Raw genomic sequence first — 16,659 nt, forward strand, 5'->3', positions numbered from 1 at the left:
TGACATATTGTTTCTTACCTAATTAAATCTGAGTAGATCTCAGTCATAGCAAGAAACTACACTGATTGGTTTGGCAGGGCAAATTCTGTTAAGGCTTTGGTCTTCAACCCTTGGCCACCCTTTCCTTGGCAGTCCTGAGTTGAAAATCACTGAAGTGGATAATGACAGTTTTACTTAAAGCAAATATAGTGGCACATACTTATTATCCCAGCAGTCAGGAAGCTAAGGCTGGGTTCCTTCTAGGCCAGCCTGGCTGCAGAGATCTCTATCAAAAACCTTGGAGGAGGAGGAGGAGGAAAGAAGGAAGAAGTGGGCTTTAACCGTGTAGTCACGGAGCTGGCAGCTTCTTCAAAACCATCCTTCAAGTCACCTAGACCATCTCATCAATAAAGCTTTTACTACTTTTTGAGGAACTGGATTGTAATTTTAAACTTGTTTTTATTATTTTTAAGTACGTCTATGTCTGCATGTGGGTATATACGCCTATTACAGAAAATGCTCATGAAGGCCAAATACATCAGAGTCCCTGCAGTAAGAATTATAGGTGATGTGAACCACCTGACATGGGTGTCAAGAAACAAACTGAAGTCCTCAGCAAGAGCAGTATGCACTGAGCCATCTCTTCAGCCCTTTTAAAATTCTGAGTTAGTAGTATCCAAACAAGGCAAAAACCTACCTAATACTAATATACAACCATATACCATTTGGGTATGTTGTATAGGTTCATCAGATTCATAGGTATTTATGTGAGGGTGGGGTGGGGGTGAGGCAGTGAGATGGGGTGTCTCACTACATAACCCAGGCTGACCTGGAACTCAAAATCTTCTTGCCTCTGCTTCCTAAGAGGGATTATGAGGATGTCCCATCGTATGTAGCTGCCCTATGTCTTGGGATTGGGGGAGTAGTACTGCGTTTTGTGACAGGAGTTGGGGGAGGATTTATTTGTTGGTGGGTTGGCTTTCAAAGCAAACGACACAAGAACTCATAGCAGTCCTCCTGCCCCAGCTTCTTATGTGTGGTGCTAGAGGCATGATCCACCACACCTAGCTTATATTATAACTTCTTATGTGTGGTGTTAGAGGCATGATCTACCACACCTAGCTTATATTATAACTTCTTATGTGTGGTGTTAGAGGCATGATCCACCACACCTAGCTTATATTATAACTTCTTATGTGTGGTGCTAGAGGCATGATCCACCACACCTAGCTTATATTATAACTTCTTATGTGTGGTGTCTAGCTTATATTATAACTTCTTATGTGTGGTGTTAGAGGCATGATCCACCACACCTAGCTTGTATTATAACTTCTTATGTGTGGTGTTAGAGGCATGATCTACCACACCTAGCTTATATTATAACTTCTTATGTGTGGTGCTAGAGGCATGATCCACCACACCTAGCTTATATTATAACTTCTTATGTGTGGTGTTAGAGGCATGATCTACCACACCTAGCTTATATTATAACTTCTTATGTGTGGTGCTAGAGGCATGATCTACCACACCTAGCTTATATTATAACTTCTTATGTGTTGGTGTTAGAGGCATGATCCACCACACCTAGCTTATATTATAACTTCTTATGTGTGGTGTCTAGCTTATATTATAACTTCTTACGTGTGGTGTTAGAGGCATGATCCACCACACCTAGCTTGTATTATAACTTCTTATGTGTGGTGTTAGAGGCATGATCTACCACACCTAGCTTATATTATAACTTCTTATGTGTTGGTGTTAGAGGCATGATCCACCACACCTAGCTTATATTATAACTTCTTATGTGTGGTGTTAGAGGCATGATCCACCACACCTAGCTTATATTATAACTTCTTATGTGTGGTGTTAGAGGCATGATCCACCACACCTAGCTTATATTATAACTTCTTATGTGTGGTGTTAGAGGCATGATCCACCACACCTAGCTTGTATTATAACTTCTTATGTGTGGTGTTATATTATAACTTCTTATGTGTGGTGTTAGAGGCATGATCTACCACACCTAGCTTGTATTATAACTTCTTATGTGTGGTGTTAGAGGCATGATCCACCACACCTAGCTTGTATTATAACTTCTTATGTGTGGTGTTAGAGGCATGATCTACCACACCTAGCTTGTATTATAACTTCTTATGTGTGGTGTTAGAGGCATGATCTACCACACCTAGCTTATATTATAACTTCTTATGTGTTGGTGTTAGAGGCATGATCTACCACACCTAGCTTATATTATAACTTCTTATGTGTGGTGTTAGAGGCATGATCTACCACACCTAGCTTATATTATAACTTCTTATGTGTGGTGTTAGAGGCATGATCTACCACACCTAGCTTATATTATAACTTCTTATGTGTGGTGTTAGAGGCATGATCTACCACACCTAGCTTATATTATAACTTCTTATTTGTGGTGTTAGAGGCATGATCTACCACACCTAGCTTATATTATAACTTGAAAGCTGAGTTTGTTTGACCTTTTCCTTCTGCCTCCAAGAGTATACCTTGTATCACTTACATCTATATGTTGTTTTTGTCACTGGCCTGGGTGCAGCTTTTGGGGATTTGTTGTTTGTTTGTTTGTTTGTTTTTCAAGACTGGGTTTCTCTGTGTAGCCTTGGCTGTCCTGGACTTGCTTTGTGGACAAGGTTGACCTCAAAACTCAAAGGCCTGCCTCTGCCTCCCTGAGTGCTGGGATTATAGACATGTGTTACTGTGACAGAGGTCTGAGTCAGATTTAATTAAGTAAGAAATAATATGCACATAAATAAAATCTTTAATAAAAAAAAAGAATATGCAAAAGACGTTCAATTTTCATTGCAGACTCTTTTTGGTGGTATTGAGGTCTCATCAATTTTGGGGGGGGTAGGTTCGAGACAGGGTCTCTTTGTGTAGCATTGGCTGTCCTGGACTCACTTTGTAGACCAAGCTAGCCTCGAACTCACAGCAATCCACCAGCCTCTTCCTCCCGAGTGCTGGGATTAAAGGCGTGTGCCACCACGCCCGGCCTCATCAAATTTTTATTTACTTTCAATGTGTATCATTTTACTTTAATGATAGAAAAACAGGAGCCCTCTTGTTTGTTTATGAGCAGTTGCAATAGTTTAGTTTTATAGTACCTTTCATGATGCACTTTCTCAGATACATGTTTATTAGAAATATTTTTCCAACTAAAATTACCTTTTAGGGCATTTCCTTTCTGTCCTTGACCCATGCAGAGAGAACTCTGGAAAATACATAACTTCATCTCAGTTATAATAACTAAAGATAGACCGTCTATGTGTCACCTTAGGTTATAAAATTATTTCTAATGAAAAGAAAATGAGTTGTTTCTGGTACTTGGTGTCCCCCCCACACACTAACACTAGCATGAAATATGCATTCTCTACAAAGATATTAAGTCCTCATACTGAAAAGTCACTTGCTATGGGTTTTTAGGAAAACCTAAGTTAAAAGGAAACCTAAGTAAATCTATATTATTGTCTTAATTTGTACTCTTTCCCGGAGTGGATTTTTGTTTTAGGGGGTGGGAGAAGATCTCCTAATGCATAAACAGTATCTTATTTTAGTTAGGTAGTTTAAACCCAAGTGTGGTGGTGCATACCTGTCATCTCAGCACTTGGAAGGCTTCTTTGTTAGGTAAGCTGAGGCAGGAGAATCACAGCAAGTATAAGGCTGGTCTAATTAGTGAGTTCCAGGCCAACCTGGGCTACAGAGGAAGGCCTTGTCTCAAAAGGCAGGGAGAGGGCCTTTAAATTCATTGCCTCTGCTTCCTTTTTTACATATACGTAGCATTTTTCTCAAGCATTGAGTTTTCCTTTGTATTTTTCTTACACCCACCATCTCTATGCCAACATCATCTTTACCCCACCTCCAATAGATTAAAGGTGAGTATACTTTCTGGAGAGAATGGGATGATGATGAAGTTTTATTTTTATTTTGTTTGGGTCAGGGTGGAAATTGAGAGAGGGCCTTGCTGTTTCCTAAACTAGCTTCAAACCACAAGAGTTCTTACATCAGCCTCCCAAGTACTCTATTACAGATGTGCACCACTGTGCCCAGCTTGTCTTTTTTGACCAAATATTATTTCATCTTTCTCTAATAGATTCACTTTAGTAATCATGTATACTTTTTGTAGTTGTTCTGAGATACTGTAGTTGTGGATTTTGCTTTATTGTGGGGATAAATTCATTCTTGGTTTCTTTTTTTTTTTTTTTTTTTTTTTTTTGGTTTTTGGTTTTTGGTTTTTGTTCTGTTTTTCGAGACAGGGTTTCTCTGTGTAGCCTTGGCTGTCCTAGACTCACTTTGTAGACCAGGCAGGCCTCGAACTCACAGCGATCCGCCTGCCTCTGCCTCCCAAGTGCTGGGATTAAAGGCGTGCGCCACCACCGCCCAGCCATTCTTGGTTTCTTACTTGTGACTTCAGGTCTAACTTCTGTCTGATAACACTCTGGAGGTGGGGTGTGCTTATCAGGTTACAGGTTAGCAGTGCTATAGAAGGAAATCTTTGTTTCTGTTGCAAACATATTTGTGCTCTGAGAGTCTGAGTATCAGTCATTTGGGCTATTGGACTGTCTGGGAATGTTCTTGGAGTAAAGGAGATAAGACTTCCTGCCAGATTATTTTCTTTCAGATAGATAGGTGGAGGTTATCTTACATTGTGTTGGGGACCCTCAGCATTTGGATTTGGCCATCTCTACGGGACCTGATGACAGCTTACTTTGCAGGGAAGGAGAGTCGCTCCCAGATAGCTCTCACGAGTGGCCCTGGAGCAGAAAGTGGTGGAGCAGATCTTCCTTGTTTGGGAGGAGCCTGAGGTAGACCTCGCATCCTGAGTCTGGAAGGTAAATTTGTTGTTACCTGTAAATGATGGTTCTGCTAGTTCATGCTATGCCAATCCAGACTTTCAGAGGTGTCCCTCCTGCCAGCAAGGGAAGGCAGATGACTTGGATGAAGATGGCTGTCAAGCCCTGGGTCATTCCGTCTTCCACACTTAAAAGAATATTCATTTAAACCAAAAGGGCAGATTTATCTATGAAATCACTGTTTCAACACATCGAGCACATACTGTGTTATTACTGTAGTGCTCTATCTTGTTGATGTTTCTTTTCTTTTTTTTTTTTTCAAAGAGTGAACTATATGGATTGGTTTAAGAGGGCCTAGCAGAACCACAACCTTACAGGCAAGAACAAATGTCACTTTCTGCTACTTTCTCCTATACCAATCCAGACTATAGGGACCAAACCAAAATCTCCCTCTCAAATGAGCATTACTCTTTTTTTTTAAGTAAATATTGACACTTTTCTTTAATAAATAGCACTAAAAAATATTTTCTCTAAAAATAATACTGAAGCTTTAGAAAATAGCACAAAAGCTTGATAAGACCAGCCTAAAAAGGAGTCCTATATGCAAACTTAATTTAGCAATGTGCCCACCTAACCTGTCAGCATAACCATGCCTCTTCTCAACAAAAACCAGAGTCACAGATTGCAGTCAAGCAAAGACTAGCTACCCTACTTGAGTTTAATGCAGCTTTATGCATGCATTTACCTGCACCTACTCTGATTGCTAATCCTCACAAGGGAAAAATAGATGGCCTTTGCATTAATACATGTTAGCTTAGTTTGTTACCTGTCTTCCATCTAGCCTCTCCTTTTCTGATCATCTCTGCTGGCAATAGGGATGGCCCTACGGTCTCGAGTGATTTAGGGGGAGGCAGCAGAACCTGAAGGGTCTACTCTTCTTATTTAAAAAGGAAAACTGGGCATGGTGGCACACACATATAACCCTAGCACTCGGTGGGGGCTGTGGCAGGAGGATTGCAAATTTGAGCCTAGTGTGATAGACATGGCAAATTCCAGGTCAGCCTGAGCTACATAGCAAAACCCTATGTCAAAGGGGGGAAGGGTAGTTTTTTTTTTTTTTCTCTCTCTCTCTCTCTCTCTCTCCTCTCTTGGGAAGATATATATGTTTCCCCTCTCGATAATTACAAATAATTGAGATTGGATGGGTCTCCAAGTTAGTGAAGAATATTCATTGCTTGCTACTCAGAGAGCCATTAACTGCTTATGTCTTTGGCTTCTAGATCTATTTTAGTTTACTGTTATTTGACATTCTTTTTCCTTCAGAGATTTATACACTGTTTTAGAGGGCAGGAGTTAAATGTTGCTTTCCTTTGACAGAATACCTTTTCTCAATGTCCATATTTGCTAGCTCATGCTAGCTTGCTTATTTTTTAGTTTTGAGACTGCTTTATTTTCACCTGATTTATCCCTATTATCAGGCCTTCTAGAACTTTACTTTATCCTTTTATTTATGTCCAATGTTCTACATTTTATGAAAGTCTTGATTATCCAGGGCCATGGAGACTAGAATTATTAACATTAATAATTATAAACTCATGTACTTGATTTAATTTAATTTACTATTGTATAAAGTCCAAGTAGTTGCTTTGCAGTTTAGGAATTCATAGAAATGATCGGGGAACATGTTAGCTTTGGGGAAATGCAATTGTTATACTCTTAGGTACTTTTCTCATTTGCAATCTTAACCAGTGGTGTTGAGGCCAATAGTTGGCAGCTCTAACATTGGAGGTTTTCTTTTCATAGTAATTGTTGCATAAGAAAATTGGAAATAACCAGTTATTTAACATATTTACTGTGGGCTTCTTTTCCCAGATCTCTTCAACTCCCTCTTTAATTACTCTTCCACTGCTTTTTCCTGTCTGTATTTATATTCTGTGAACTTAATTTGTATCTCAAATACAGGTATCTGTTCTATATCTCCAGATCATGTTGAATGAAGCCTATAATAGAGATTGTATTTTTTTCTACTCTTGGACAAGATCTTTAAAATTAAGATTTAAATAACTTTTATATAGTATACATTAAAAACTAAATTCCTCAAGTCAGCTTGATCTTATGATGTCGGCCAAGTTTAGAATCCAGGTTTTAGAATAATTGTTACTTAAGTATCTGTCGCATTTGGTCTATTGAATTTTAAGGTCAACATGCATATAAGAGGTACAGACTCTTCTATCTTGAATTTGATCCTAACTCTGGCTTTCTCCAAATAGAGTTCTTTACAACAAGGACTAGAAACTGTGCGTTCAAGGAAAAAAAAATAATGTATTAAAATGACAATTTTATTTGAATATTTCATTACTGGTGATTCTTAATTTTGAATGATGTTTCATGCTTATGTTACTAAGATGATAATTTAATAATTTTTGTATGACAGGCACCTATGGGGACCTGCTGGGGTGATATCTCAGAAAATGTAAGGATAGAAGTTCCCAATACAGACTGCAGTCTACCTACCAAAGTCTTCTGGATTGCTGGAATTATAAAATTAGCAGGTGAAAAGCATACATGATGATTTACTAGAACATGCCAGTGACACAGACTTTTGTTTTTTTAAAAAGGTGTATAAATTTTGCAAGCATTACCAAATAAATAATATATGTATAGTGGGCATTGGCAATTTTATTTTTATAAATAGCCAGACAATAAATATTCTTGGATTTGTAGGGTTTGCAGTCTATTCCCATCTCTACCATTTTAACATGTGAACAACTATAGTAGCATATAAACAAATGGATATAGCTGTAGAATTTAATTCATGAAATTTGAGTCTCATAAAACCGTCACATCTTTTTCTGTTCTTTCAGTTCTTTCTAGCCATTAAAAAAAAAAAGTTAGCTGGGCATGGTGGCGCTTACCTGTAATCTCAGCACGCAGGGAGGCAGAGGCAAGCCTGATCTCTGAGTTTGAGACTAGCCTGGTATACAAAACGCATCCAAGACAGCCACGGCTACACAGAGAAGCCCTGTCTCAAAAAAAAGAAAGGGAAAAAAAAATTAAGCAAGACAGGCCAGCTGAGTGGGGTAGGCATTCATCTTCAGCTCGTCTCCCTGTAACACTGAATATTGCTTTACTGTACCCTGCCTAGAGTTAACTAAAAGTGGCTTGGATGCCGATTGTGTCAGCACCTTAATCCCAGCACTCAGGAGGCGCAGAGGCAGGTGAATCTCTGATTCAAGGCCAGCCTTGTCTATGTAGTATGTTTCAGATCAGCCATGCCTTTGTAATAGAAAGACTTTGCCTAAAAAAAACAAACAACAACAACAAGAAAGTGTGCAGCAGGAGTGAGATGAATTCATGCCTTTTGTGCTGGGCACGGCCTCTCCTAGTAAGCTATGTATCTACCTCCTAAAAATCCTCTAATGACAATTCCCCTGGAACATCAACAGCAGCCTCGTTATCCTTTAAGGTGGTCACAGTTTGCAGCTGTGAATGAACTTCACTCTAAAGTACTGATCTGTTAAGATAAAGCTAGTCTCTCTCTTTCACCCAACGTTTTTCATCACATCCGTGCCTTTGATGAATGTGCAAAGAGTCCCAGGCTCTGCATGTTCTCCTCCCCACTTCAAACCCATGCCTTTTCCTTGAGACATCTGTCTGTGTAACTATTCTTCAAATGCTTTTGTTTGTTGTACTCTAATTAAAGACAGCAGTTATGTCCCAGATTTAAGTCACTTGCATGTAAATAGATCATGCAAGTGATTATTGTCCAAAAAGTATTCCTTTTTGGGGGGGGAGAAGGGGTTGAGACAAGGCTTCTCTGTGTAGCCTTGGCTGTCCTGGATGCGCTTTGTATACCAGGCTGGTCTCAAACTCAGAGATCAGGCTTGCCTCTGCCTCCCTGAATGCTGGGATTAAAGGTTTGTGATGCCTGGCAAACAATTATTCCTAATTACTGATTCTGGTGTTATATTTCTGTTTCTTCTTTTTGTCTTATATATCTTATAAGTATATTCTTTACTATTTTGGTAGTAAATCTCAGAGAGGCAGGGCCTAGTATTAAGAGACAAAGCCAAGAAAATCCCCCAAAAACTCATGGACCAGCTAGCCTGGTATACACCATGGCAGGCAACAAAAAGAGACCCTGTCTCAAACAAACTGGAAGGGGAAGACCAACACCTGAGATTGTCCCATGACTTGCATGCATGTATTTGTACATACACACATGCACACACACCAAAAACAGAGCTCCTAAGACCAGTTTCCAACATGTTAATTACACTTACCATTCCAGCACTTAGGAGGTAGAGGAGGAAGCTGTGAGAAGTTGGAGGTTATCTCCAGCTATACAGCCAGCTTGATGCCAGCTTCATCTACATGAGAGACTATCTTAAAGAGAACCACACAGCTCATGGGACTATCGTACCACTTATTTTCACTGAGGTCTTCCCCCTCCCAAGAATTTGAGAAAGTCTAGATAAAATTGAAACGCAGCATAAAAAGCATGCTCTGAAGAGTTGTGTTTGTATTAACAAGAGATTCTCAAAAGTTGGACAATAGTCCAACAAGATCAGTACCACCTAGGAACGTAGGAGTATAGATTTTCCTCACCACCTCATGTCTAAATCCCAATCCCTGGCATGGGACAGACCTGGCTAATAACAGCAAGTGTTCTACTACAGGAGGACAGCAAAGCCTCACAGCCATCGCCTGTATTATTTAGATTTTGTTTTCTTACTATGTTATCATTGGTTTGCTGGTTTTAGGTTATAATGCCCTTTTGAGATATGAAGGATTTGAAAATGATTCTTCTCTGGATTTCTGGTGCAATATATGTGGGTCTGATATTCATCCAGTTGGTTGGTGTGCAGCCAGTGGAAAACCTCTTGTTCCTCCTAGAAGTGAGTAGCATGTGATCATTTATTTCAAACTTCTGATTCATTTATTTTATATGTATAAATGTTTTACCTGTATGTATGTATGCATGCATGCCTGCCTCCACAGAGGGAGGGCATTGGAGCCCCAGAGCTATAGTTGTAGGTGGTTGGGAGCCTCCATCTGGGTGCTAGGAATCAAACCCTAGTCCTGTAAGAGGAGCAACAAGTGCTGTAACATCTGAGCCATCTCTCCAGCCCACAGTCATTTTAAATAGATATCTAAGTGATGTTTATACTTAATATCCTAAAGTAATACAGAAATTAAAATGATAGTTTTTATCAAATAATTTTTATAAATAAATTTTATACATATACTTATTTTCTCCAATCTTACTACCTTTCAGCACTTTAATACTCACGACATCCAGAGAAACTGTTAACCTTATTTGTTTTAATTGTGAAACAGTTCTATCTGCTAAAGGATAACTAGTTATTTCTTTTATTTCAGCTGTTCAACATAAATACACAAACTGGAAAGCTTTTCTAGTAAAAAGACTTACTGGTGCCAAAACACTTCCTCCTGACTTCTCACAAAAGGTAAAATTAGGATCCTTAAAGAATTGAAGAGCTCTTTTAAAAGATTTACTTAGAAGGGCTTTTTTAAAATTACAATTTCAGCCTGATATGGTGGCACACACCTTTGATCCCAGCACTCAGGAGGTAGAGGCAAGTGGATCTCTGAATTTGAGGCCAGGCTGGCCTACAAAATGAGTCCAGGACAGCCAAGGCTACAGAGAGAAACACTGTCTCAAAAAAAAAAAAAGTAATTTCTGGACTGTTAAATATCAACTATATGTGCACGCCTGTAATCCCAGTACTAGGGAGGCACAGGCAGGTAGATCGATGTGAGTTGAAGGCCAACCTGGTCTACAAAGTGAGTCCAGGACAGCCAGGGCTACGCAGAGAGACCCTATGGGGTGGGATATATATATATATATATATATATATATATATATATCAAATATATATTCAGACAGGGTGACTTACAACTGTTATAATATCAGGACTCAGGAGACTGAGGTAAAAGGCTGGCCAAAAATTGGAAGTTAACTTCTAGGCTAAATAGTGAAACCCTGTCCCCCAAAACAAAACAAGAGGCAGACATGGTAGTACGCACACTTCTTCCCTGCACTTTTGAGGCAGAGGTTGGTGGATATCTGTAAAATCAAGGTCAACCTTATCTACATAGCAGGTTCCAAGACAGCCAGGGCTGCCCTATCTCAAAAATATATGTATTGACAGCGCCATGTTAAAACTGCTTGTCTTGGGTCTCCAACAGGATTTTTTTCTGCTTTTGTTTGAAGGTTTCAGAGAGTATGCAGTATCCTTTCAAACCTTGTATGAGAGTAGAAGTAGTTGACAAGAGGCATTTATGTCGAACACGAGTAGCAGTGGTGGAAAGTGTAATTGGAGGAAGACTACGGTTAGTGTATGAAGAGAGTGAGGACAGAACGGATGACTTCTGGTGCCACATGCACAGCCCCTTAATCCACCATATCGGATGGTCTCGAAGCATAGGCCATCGCTTCAAAAGATCGGGTAAGCAGAAGTATCGCTGAGGTTGAGTAAGTACTTGGTTGTTTCTCCTATAAAGTATAGATCCAAGATAGCATTCTAGCCTGATGACTCTAATTAGGGTACTAATTCCGTATGTTCCTTCCACTTCCTATCCATTTAAAATAATATGCACTCATGCATGAGGCCACGGGTTTGATTTCTAGCACCATCCCCTCCCCCCCAAAAAAATTTAATGACTTTTTCTCACAAGTATAATTGTCTTATTACTTTTTTTTAAAGATTTATTTTATGTATATGAGTGCTCTATCTACATGTGTACCTGCACGCCAGAAAGAGCCTCAGAACCCAGTATAGAGGGTTGTGAGCCACCGTGTGGTTGCTGGGAATTGAACTCAGGACTTCTAGAAGAGCAGACAGTGCTCGTAACTGCTGAGCCATCATCTCTCCAGCCCCCTTACTGCTCTTTTCTTATTCAGACCATTTGAAAGCTATGAGATCTCCCTTCCACCTAATTGTAATCTAAATAACAAAAAAGTTAACTAGACATGGTACAATACACAGAAAAGCATTATTTTAGAGAGGCCTATAGTACAGGCTTGTAACCTCAGCTGTGCAGAAGGCTAGGCACGATGATCATAGTAAAACTTAAGGACAGCCTCAGCAGCTTGTGAGCCCTGCCTCAAAACAGAAAGTGGGAAGAGCTGCCGAGGTAACTGGATGTTAGAGTCTTGGCACGTGTGAAGCCCTCTCTTCAACCATGCCAAGGGGAAAGGCCTCCAATAATGTAATGCCCTTATTGTAGAGTTAACAGCATTGTAGTGAACAGAAATGTTAATTTTTGTTATGTACATGTATACATATACAGATCATACATACATGTGCTCTAAAGACAGAAAAGGCTATTAATTTTATTTACCATCATAAATGCAGAAAACATGTTTTTTCCAGTCTAGAAGTATGGGTTTTTTGTTATCTCACAAATGTTGACAGACTAATAACATAACTTTTCCTCGTAGATATTACAAAGAAACAAGATGGGCATTTTGATACACCACCACACTTATTTGCTAAGGTAAGAAGTCTCTATATAAGCACTCATTTGTAAGTCAGATTGAAAGGGGGTTGTACAGTTTTCTAAAATTATGAATATCACATATGCTCACTTAAAATTAAAATCTGTAGTTCTCAGGTGTTATAAATCCTTATTAGACTGATTCCTAAACTATGTGAGCTGTATAATCTTCCTGTTCCCTAAAGAAAATGTGAGTTATAACCCTGGGTAGGAACAGGCGTCTAGTAAATGTTTTCAAGTTGGAAATAAAAGTGAAAACATTTAGGAAGCTAAAGCAAGAAGATGACTGCAGGTTTCAGGCCAGCCCGTGCTGCAGAGGAGGAACCCTGTCTGAGGGAGCAAGCTGTTGTTCTGAACATGTGTAAAAAGCCTGGTGCAGATACCATGCAGTGCATGTGTGATCCCAGCACTCCTACAGAAAATGGGGGGCAGAGAAAGGAGAACTGCCTGGAAGCTTACAGTTTGTACAGCATCCAGTACATAGTGCCGCAGACCCAGAGACCTTGCCTCACAAAGGGAAGAAGGAGGAACTGACTCCCAAAAGTTACCCTCTAGCCTCCACATGCACTACATGGCTAATTGTAAAGGACATGTATAATAGTGTGTCTGCTTTCTATAGGTAAAAGAAGTAGACCAGAGTGGAGAGTGGTTCAAAGAAGGAATGAAATTGGAAGCTATAGACCCATTAAATCTTTCTACAATATGTGTTGCAACCATTAGAAAGGTAAGAGAGTATGCTTTAAATTAGAGAAATCTGATTAGAGGAACCAGATTTAAAGACAGAAGGAGGCCTTGAGCAGATGTTTTCAGAAAAAAAGATGTTTTTGTCTAGATCTTTATTGAGAAGAAAGTTACTGAACTTTATAAATAAATTTGAGTTCTGTAGTGGGTTCTAGTCAAGATCAGGACTTCTTTACCCCTTTTTACCCAGAGCTTTAGTGTAGCCCATGACATACAGGCTTATGAAAACTTATACAAATCAAATACTTAGCCAGGCATGGTGGCGCAGGCCTTTAACCTCAGCACACAGGAGGCAGAGGGAGGCAGATTGCTGTGAGTTCAAGGCCAGCCAGGTCTACAAAGTGAGTCCAGAAACTCTGTCTCAAAACCAAAAAACAACAACAGATCAAACACATACAGATACATCACAAATTAATGGTTTTTTCCTTTGGTTTTTCAAGACAGGGTTTCTCTATTTGTCGCCCTGGCTGTCCTTTGTAGATCAGGCTAGCCTCTGAATTTACAGAGATCTGCCTGCTGGTATTAAAGGCATGTGCCACTATGCCTGGCTACAATTTAATTTTTTAATAATTTTTGGTATAGGTATAATTTTACTCTTTATTAAAGGCAAAATCAAATTTACATGCTAATGAAATCGGTATGTTTGTTGTCTAATAGGACAATCCAAATATAAGCTAGTTTAATATTTACATGCTGAAGAATGAGGTAAGAAGTTGTCTCAAATTCAGATATGAGCTAGGGGATTGCAGGAAGCTTCTCGTGTAACAGCACAAAGTGGAAAAGAAAGAGTTTGTTTTAGCTTGCCTCATCATTGAAGGAACAGAGACCACGGAGCAATGCTATTCAGTGGCTTGCTCAGCTACCTTTTTTTTTTTTTTTTTTTTTAAGCCAAATTCTCACTATTTAGCCTTGGCTGGTCAAGAACTCATAGAGATCTACCTGCCCCTGCCTCTGCCTCTGCCTCCTGTTTGCTGGGATTAAAGGTGTATGCTACCACACCTGGCCATCTGGGATCTACCTCCCTAGGATTGGTACTACCTACAATGGGCTGGGCCTTACTACACCAATTAATAATCAAGCAAATGTCCTACTGACATGCCCACAGGCCAATTTGATAAAAGACAGTTCTTTAATTGAAGTTCTCTTTTTTCTTTTCTGTTTTTGTTTGTTTGTTTTTGTTTTGTTTTGTTTTTTGTTGATTGGTTGGTTGGCTTTGGGTTTTCTTTTTTGTTTTGTTAGTTTGTTTTTGGTTTGGTTTGGTTTGGATTTTTTGAGACAAGGTTTTTCTGTGTTGCCTTGGCTGACCTAGACTCGCTTTGTAGAGTCAAACTCACAAAGATCCACCTGCCTCTGCCTCCCAAGTGCTGAGATTAAGGTACCACCTCAGGGAAGTGCACCACCACACCTAGCTGAGGTCCCCTTTTTCTTGGTGACTCTAGTTTGAGTCAAGTTAACAGAGACTAATCAGCACGTTCATGATGGCAAGAGCTTGGCATACATACAGAGAGTATGCATCCAAAAAGTTGGGGCAATGGATGTAGCTCGGTGATAGAATGCCTGCTTAACATGTGCAATGCTCTAGGACCAATATCCTGTACCCAAAAAGAGGGTGTCAGTCTCCAGAGTTGGTTCCACCGTTAAAGAACTTAATACTCAAGCAAGAAGACCCGAGTTTCATTCCCACCACCCACATAGTGGCTCACAGCCATCTGTAAGTAGTTCCAGGCAATCTTGATGCCATTGTCTGACAGGCATGAGCACCAGGGGCACATGCTGCGCAGACAAAACATATAGGCAAAACACTTGTATACATTAATTTTTTTTAATGTTAATAAGTACTTTAACTTTTTTTTTTTAACAGAACCAGAAAGTTTGCACTAAGAGTTGTAAACTAAGTGATTACTTTAGAATGTCTAGAAAAGGAGGTGTTGGCTTGAGGCAGACTAGCTCTCGGAGAGCATATTCAGCGTGAGGTAAAGTAAATTCTGAGACTCTGAAAGAGAGACACACTCCAGTGATCGTCAAGTTGATAGTATCTGGGATCATTGAAACAAAACAACTAAAATCAGAAATGTAATGGTTGAGAGGTAAAAATCCAAATACCAAACAAAGTATCATAAAAGAGCCAGGCAGTGGTGGCACATGCCTCTAATCCCAGCACTTGGGAGGCAGAGGCAGGTGGATCTCCCGAGTTGAAGCCCAGCCTGGTCTACAAAGTGAGTCTAGGACAGCCAAGGCTACACAGAGAAACCCTGTCTCGAAAAAAAACAAAAAAATGAAATAAAATAAAAGATTCATAAAAGAAATAATAGAGGGATGAATATTAATTACTAGATCAGAACATGACAGTCTGGGAGTGGAGGAGCAAAAAGTAAAATTCAAGTGTCCTATAAAATAAGACTTAAAATAGTGGTGAATGCTTTTAATCCCAGCCTTCAGGAAGCCAAGGCCAGCAAATCTGAGTTTAAAGCCAGCCTGGTCTACATAGTTCCTAGCCAGCAATGGGTCACATAGTAAAACCTTGTCTGACTAATAAGGGTTATATTTGGGGAGGTTAGTGTTATGGAAAACAGACTTCTGACGAGGAAACAAAGTTGTTGGTGAATTTTGTAAGCTAGATCAAGATGGAAGTGGGACAGCAACGAATTGCATAGTATATGCCTTGAGTTAGGTCTCAAAGTACTATCTAATGAACTCACTGCAATATCCTTAAGCCTTTTTGCGTTTGAACCTGTCTCAATTTTTTTGCTTTTTTTCTTTCTTGGGTGTTTTACAGCGTATAAATTATTTGCAGTATAATGGAAATTAAAAATATTAAGAATGTAAAACATGATATGTTTGCACATGGTCGTCTTGTAATAATTGGGCATGATGTAAATACTTGTGTTTTGTTTTTTTAATTTGGAGGGAACTAGACATGGTGCTACAAGGCTTGAGAATTTGGAGCAAGAGGGTCTCAAGTTCAAGGTCTAGTATCCAAAGGCACTACCTATTTATTAACTGCGTTCTGAGACACAGTATAGAGTTCAAAGGATTCTTTGTTGGGCCCAAGCAGCCATAGTGTCTTAGAAGAGCATGGGAAAAAAGGGCAAGTTGAAGCTTGAAGAAGGTAGAGGTTTAGCAAGAGTCTTCTATATAAAAAGCCAAAAGAGAGGGCTGGAGAGATGGCTCAGAGGTTAAGAGCACTGGCTGTTCTTCTGAAGGTCCTGAGGTCAATTCCTGGCAACCACGTGGTGGTCACAACTGTCTATGATGAGATCTGGTGCCCTCTTCTGTTGAGCAGGTGTACATGCAGGCTGAATACCATATACATAATAAATAAATATTTTTTTAAAAGTCAGAAGAAAAAGAAAGCATTACCATGTTAGGACTAAGAACCTGACACTTAGAACATGACATAATTTTTTTTTATCACATTTACATTTTGTGTTTGATGTGTAGAAATCATAGAGCAACTAGAGGAAGTTGGATTTCTCTACCATGTGGGTCCCAGGGTTTGAACGCTGGTCATCAGTCCTAGCAGCCAAGCATTTCACACACTGGGCCCTAGATGGCTAAACTGTAAAAAGAGTCTCTCAGTCAGTCATTAGCA

The 16,659-nt window shown here is 39.5% G+C and overlaps 1 protein-coding gene across 17 annotated transcripts in view; it reads left to right on the forward strand.

Moving 5' to 3' along the window:
* The window catches only part of MBTD1 (mbt domain containing 1), a 62,312-nt gene that overhangs the window by 29,397 nt on the left and 16,256 nt on the right, over positions 1-16,659 (forward strand). For all 17 annotated transcript variants that reach the window (XM_084803338.1, XM_084803326.1, XM_084803330.1 and 14 more), the window contains 6 exons: positions 7,237-7,354; positions 9,566-9,700; positions 10,185-10,273; positions 11,041-11,275; positions 12,271-12,326; positions 12,946-13,050. In XM_084803338.1, the coding sequence (XP_084659464.1) occupies positions 7,237-7,354; positions 9,566-9,700; positions 10,185-10,273; positions 11,041-11,275; positions 12,271-12,326; positions 12,946-13,050 (738 nt within the window). The remainder of the gene's footprint in view (positions 1-7,236; positions 7,355-9,565; positions 9,701-10,184; positions 10,274-11,040; positions 11,276-12,270; positions 12,327-12,945; positions 13,051-16,659) is intronic.

The sequence above is a fragment of the Acomys minous genome, assembly GCF_964271855.1.
Source record: "Acomys minous genome assembly, chromosome: 12".
In the NCBI taxonomy this organism is placed as follows: domain Eukaryota; kingdom Metazoa; phylum Chordata; class Mammalia; order Rodentia; family Muridae; genus Acomys; species Acomys minous.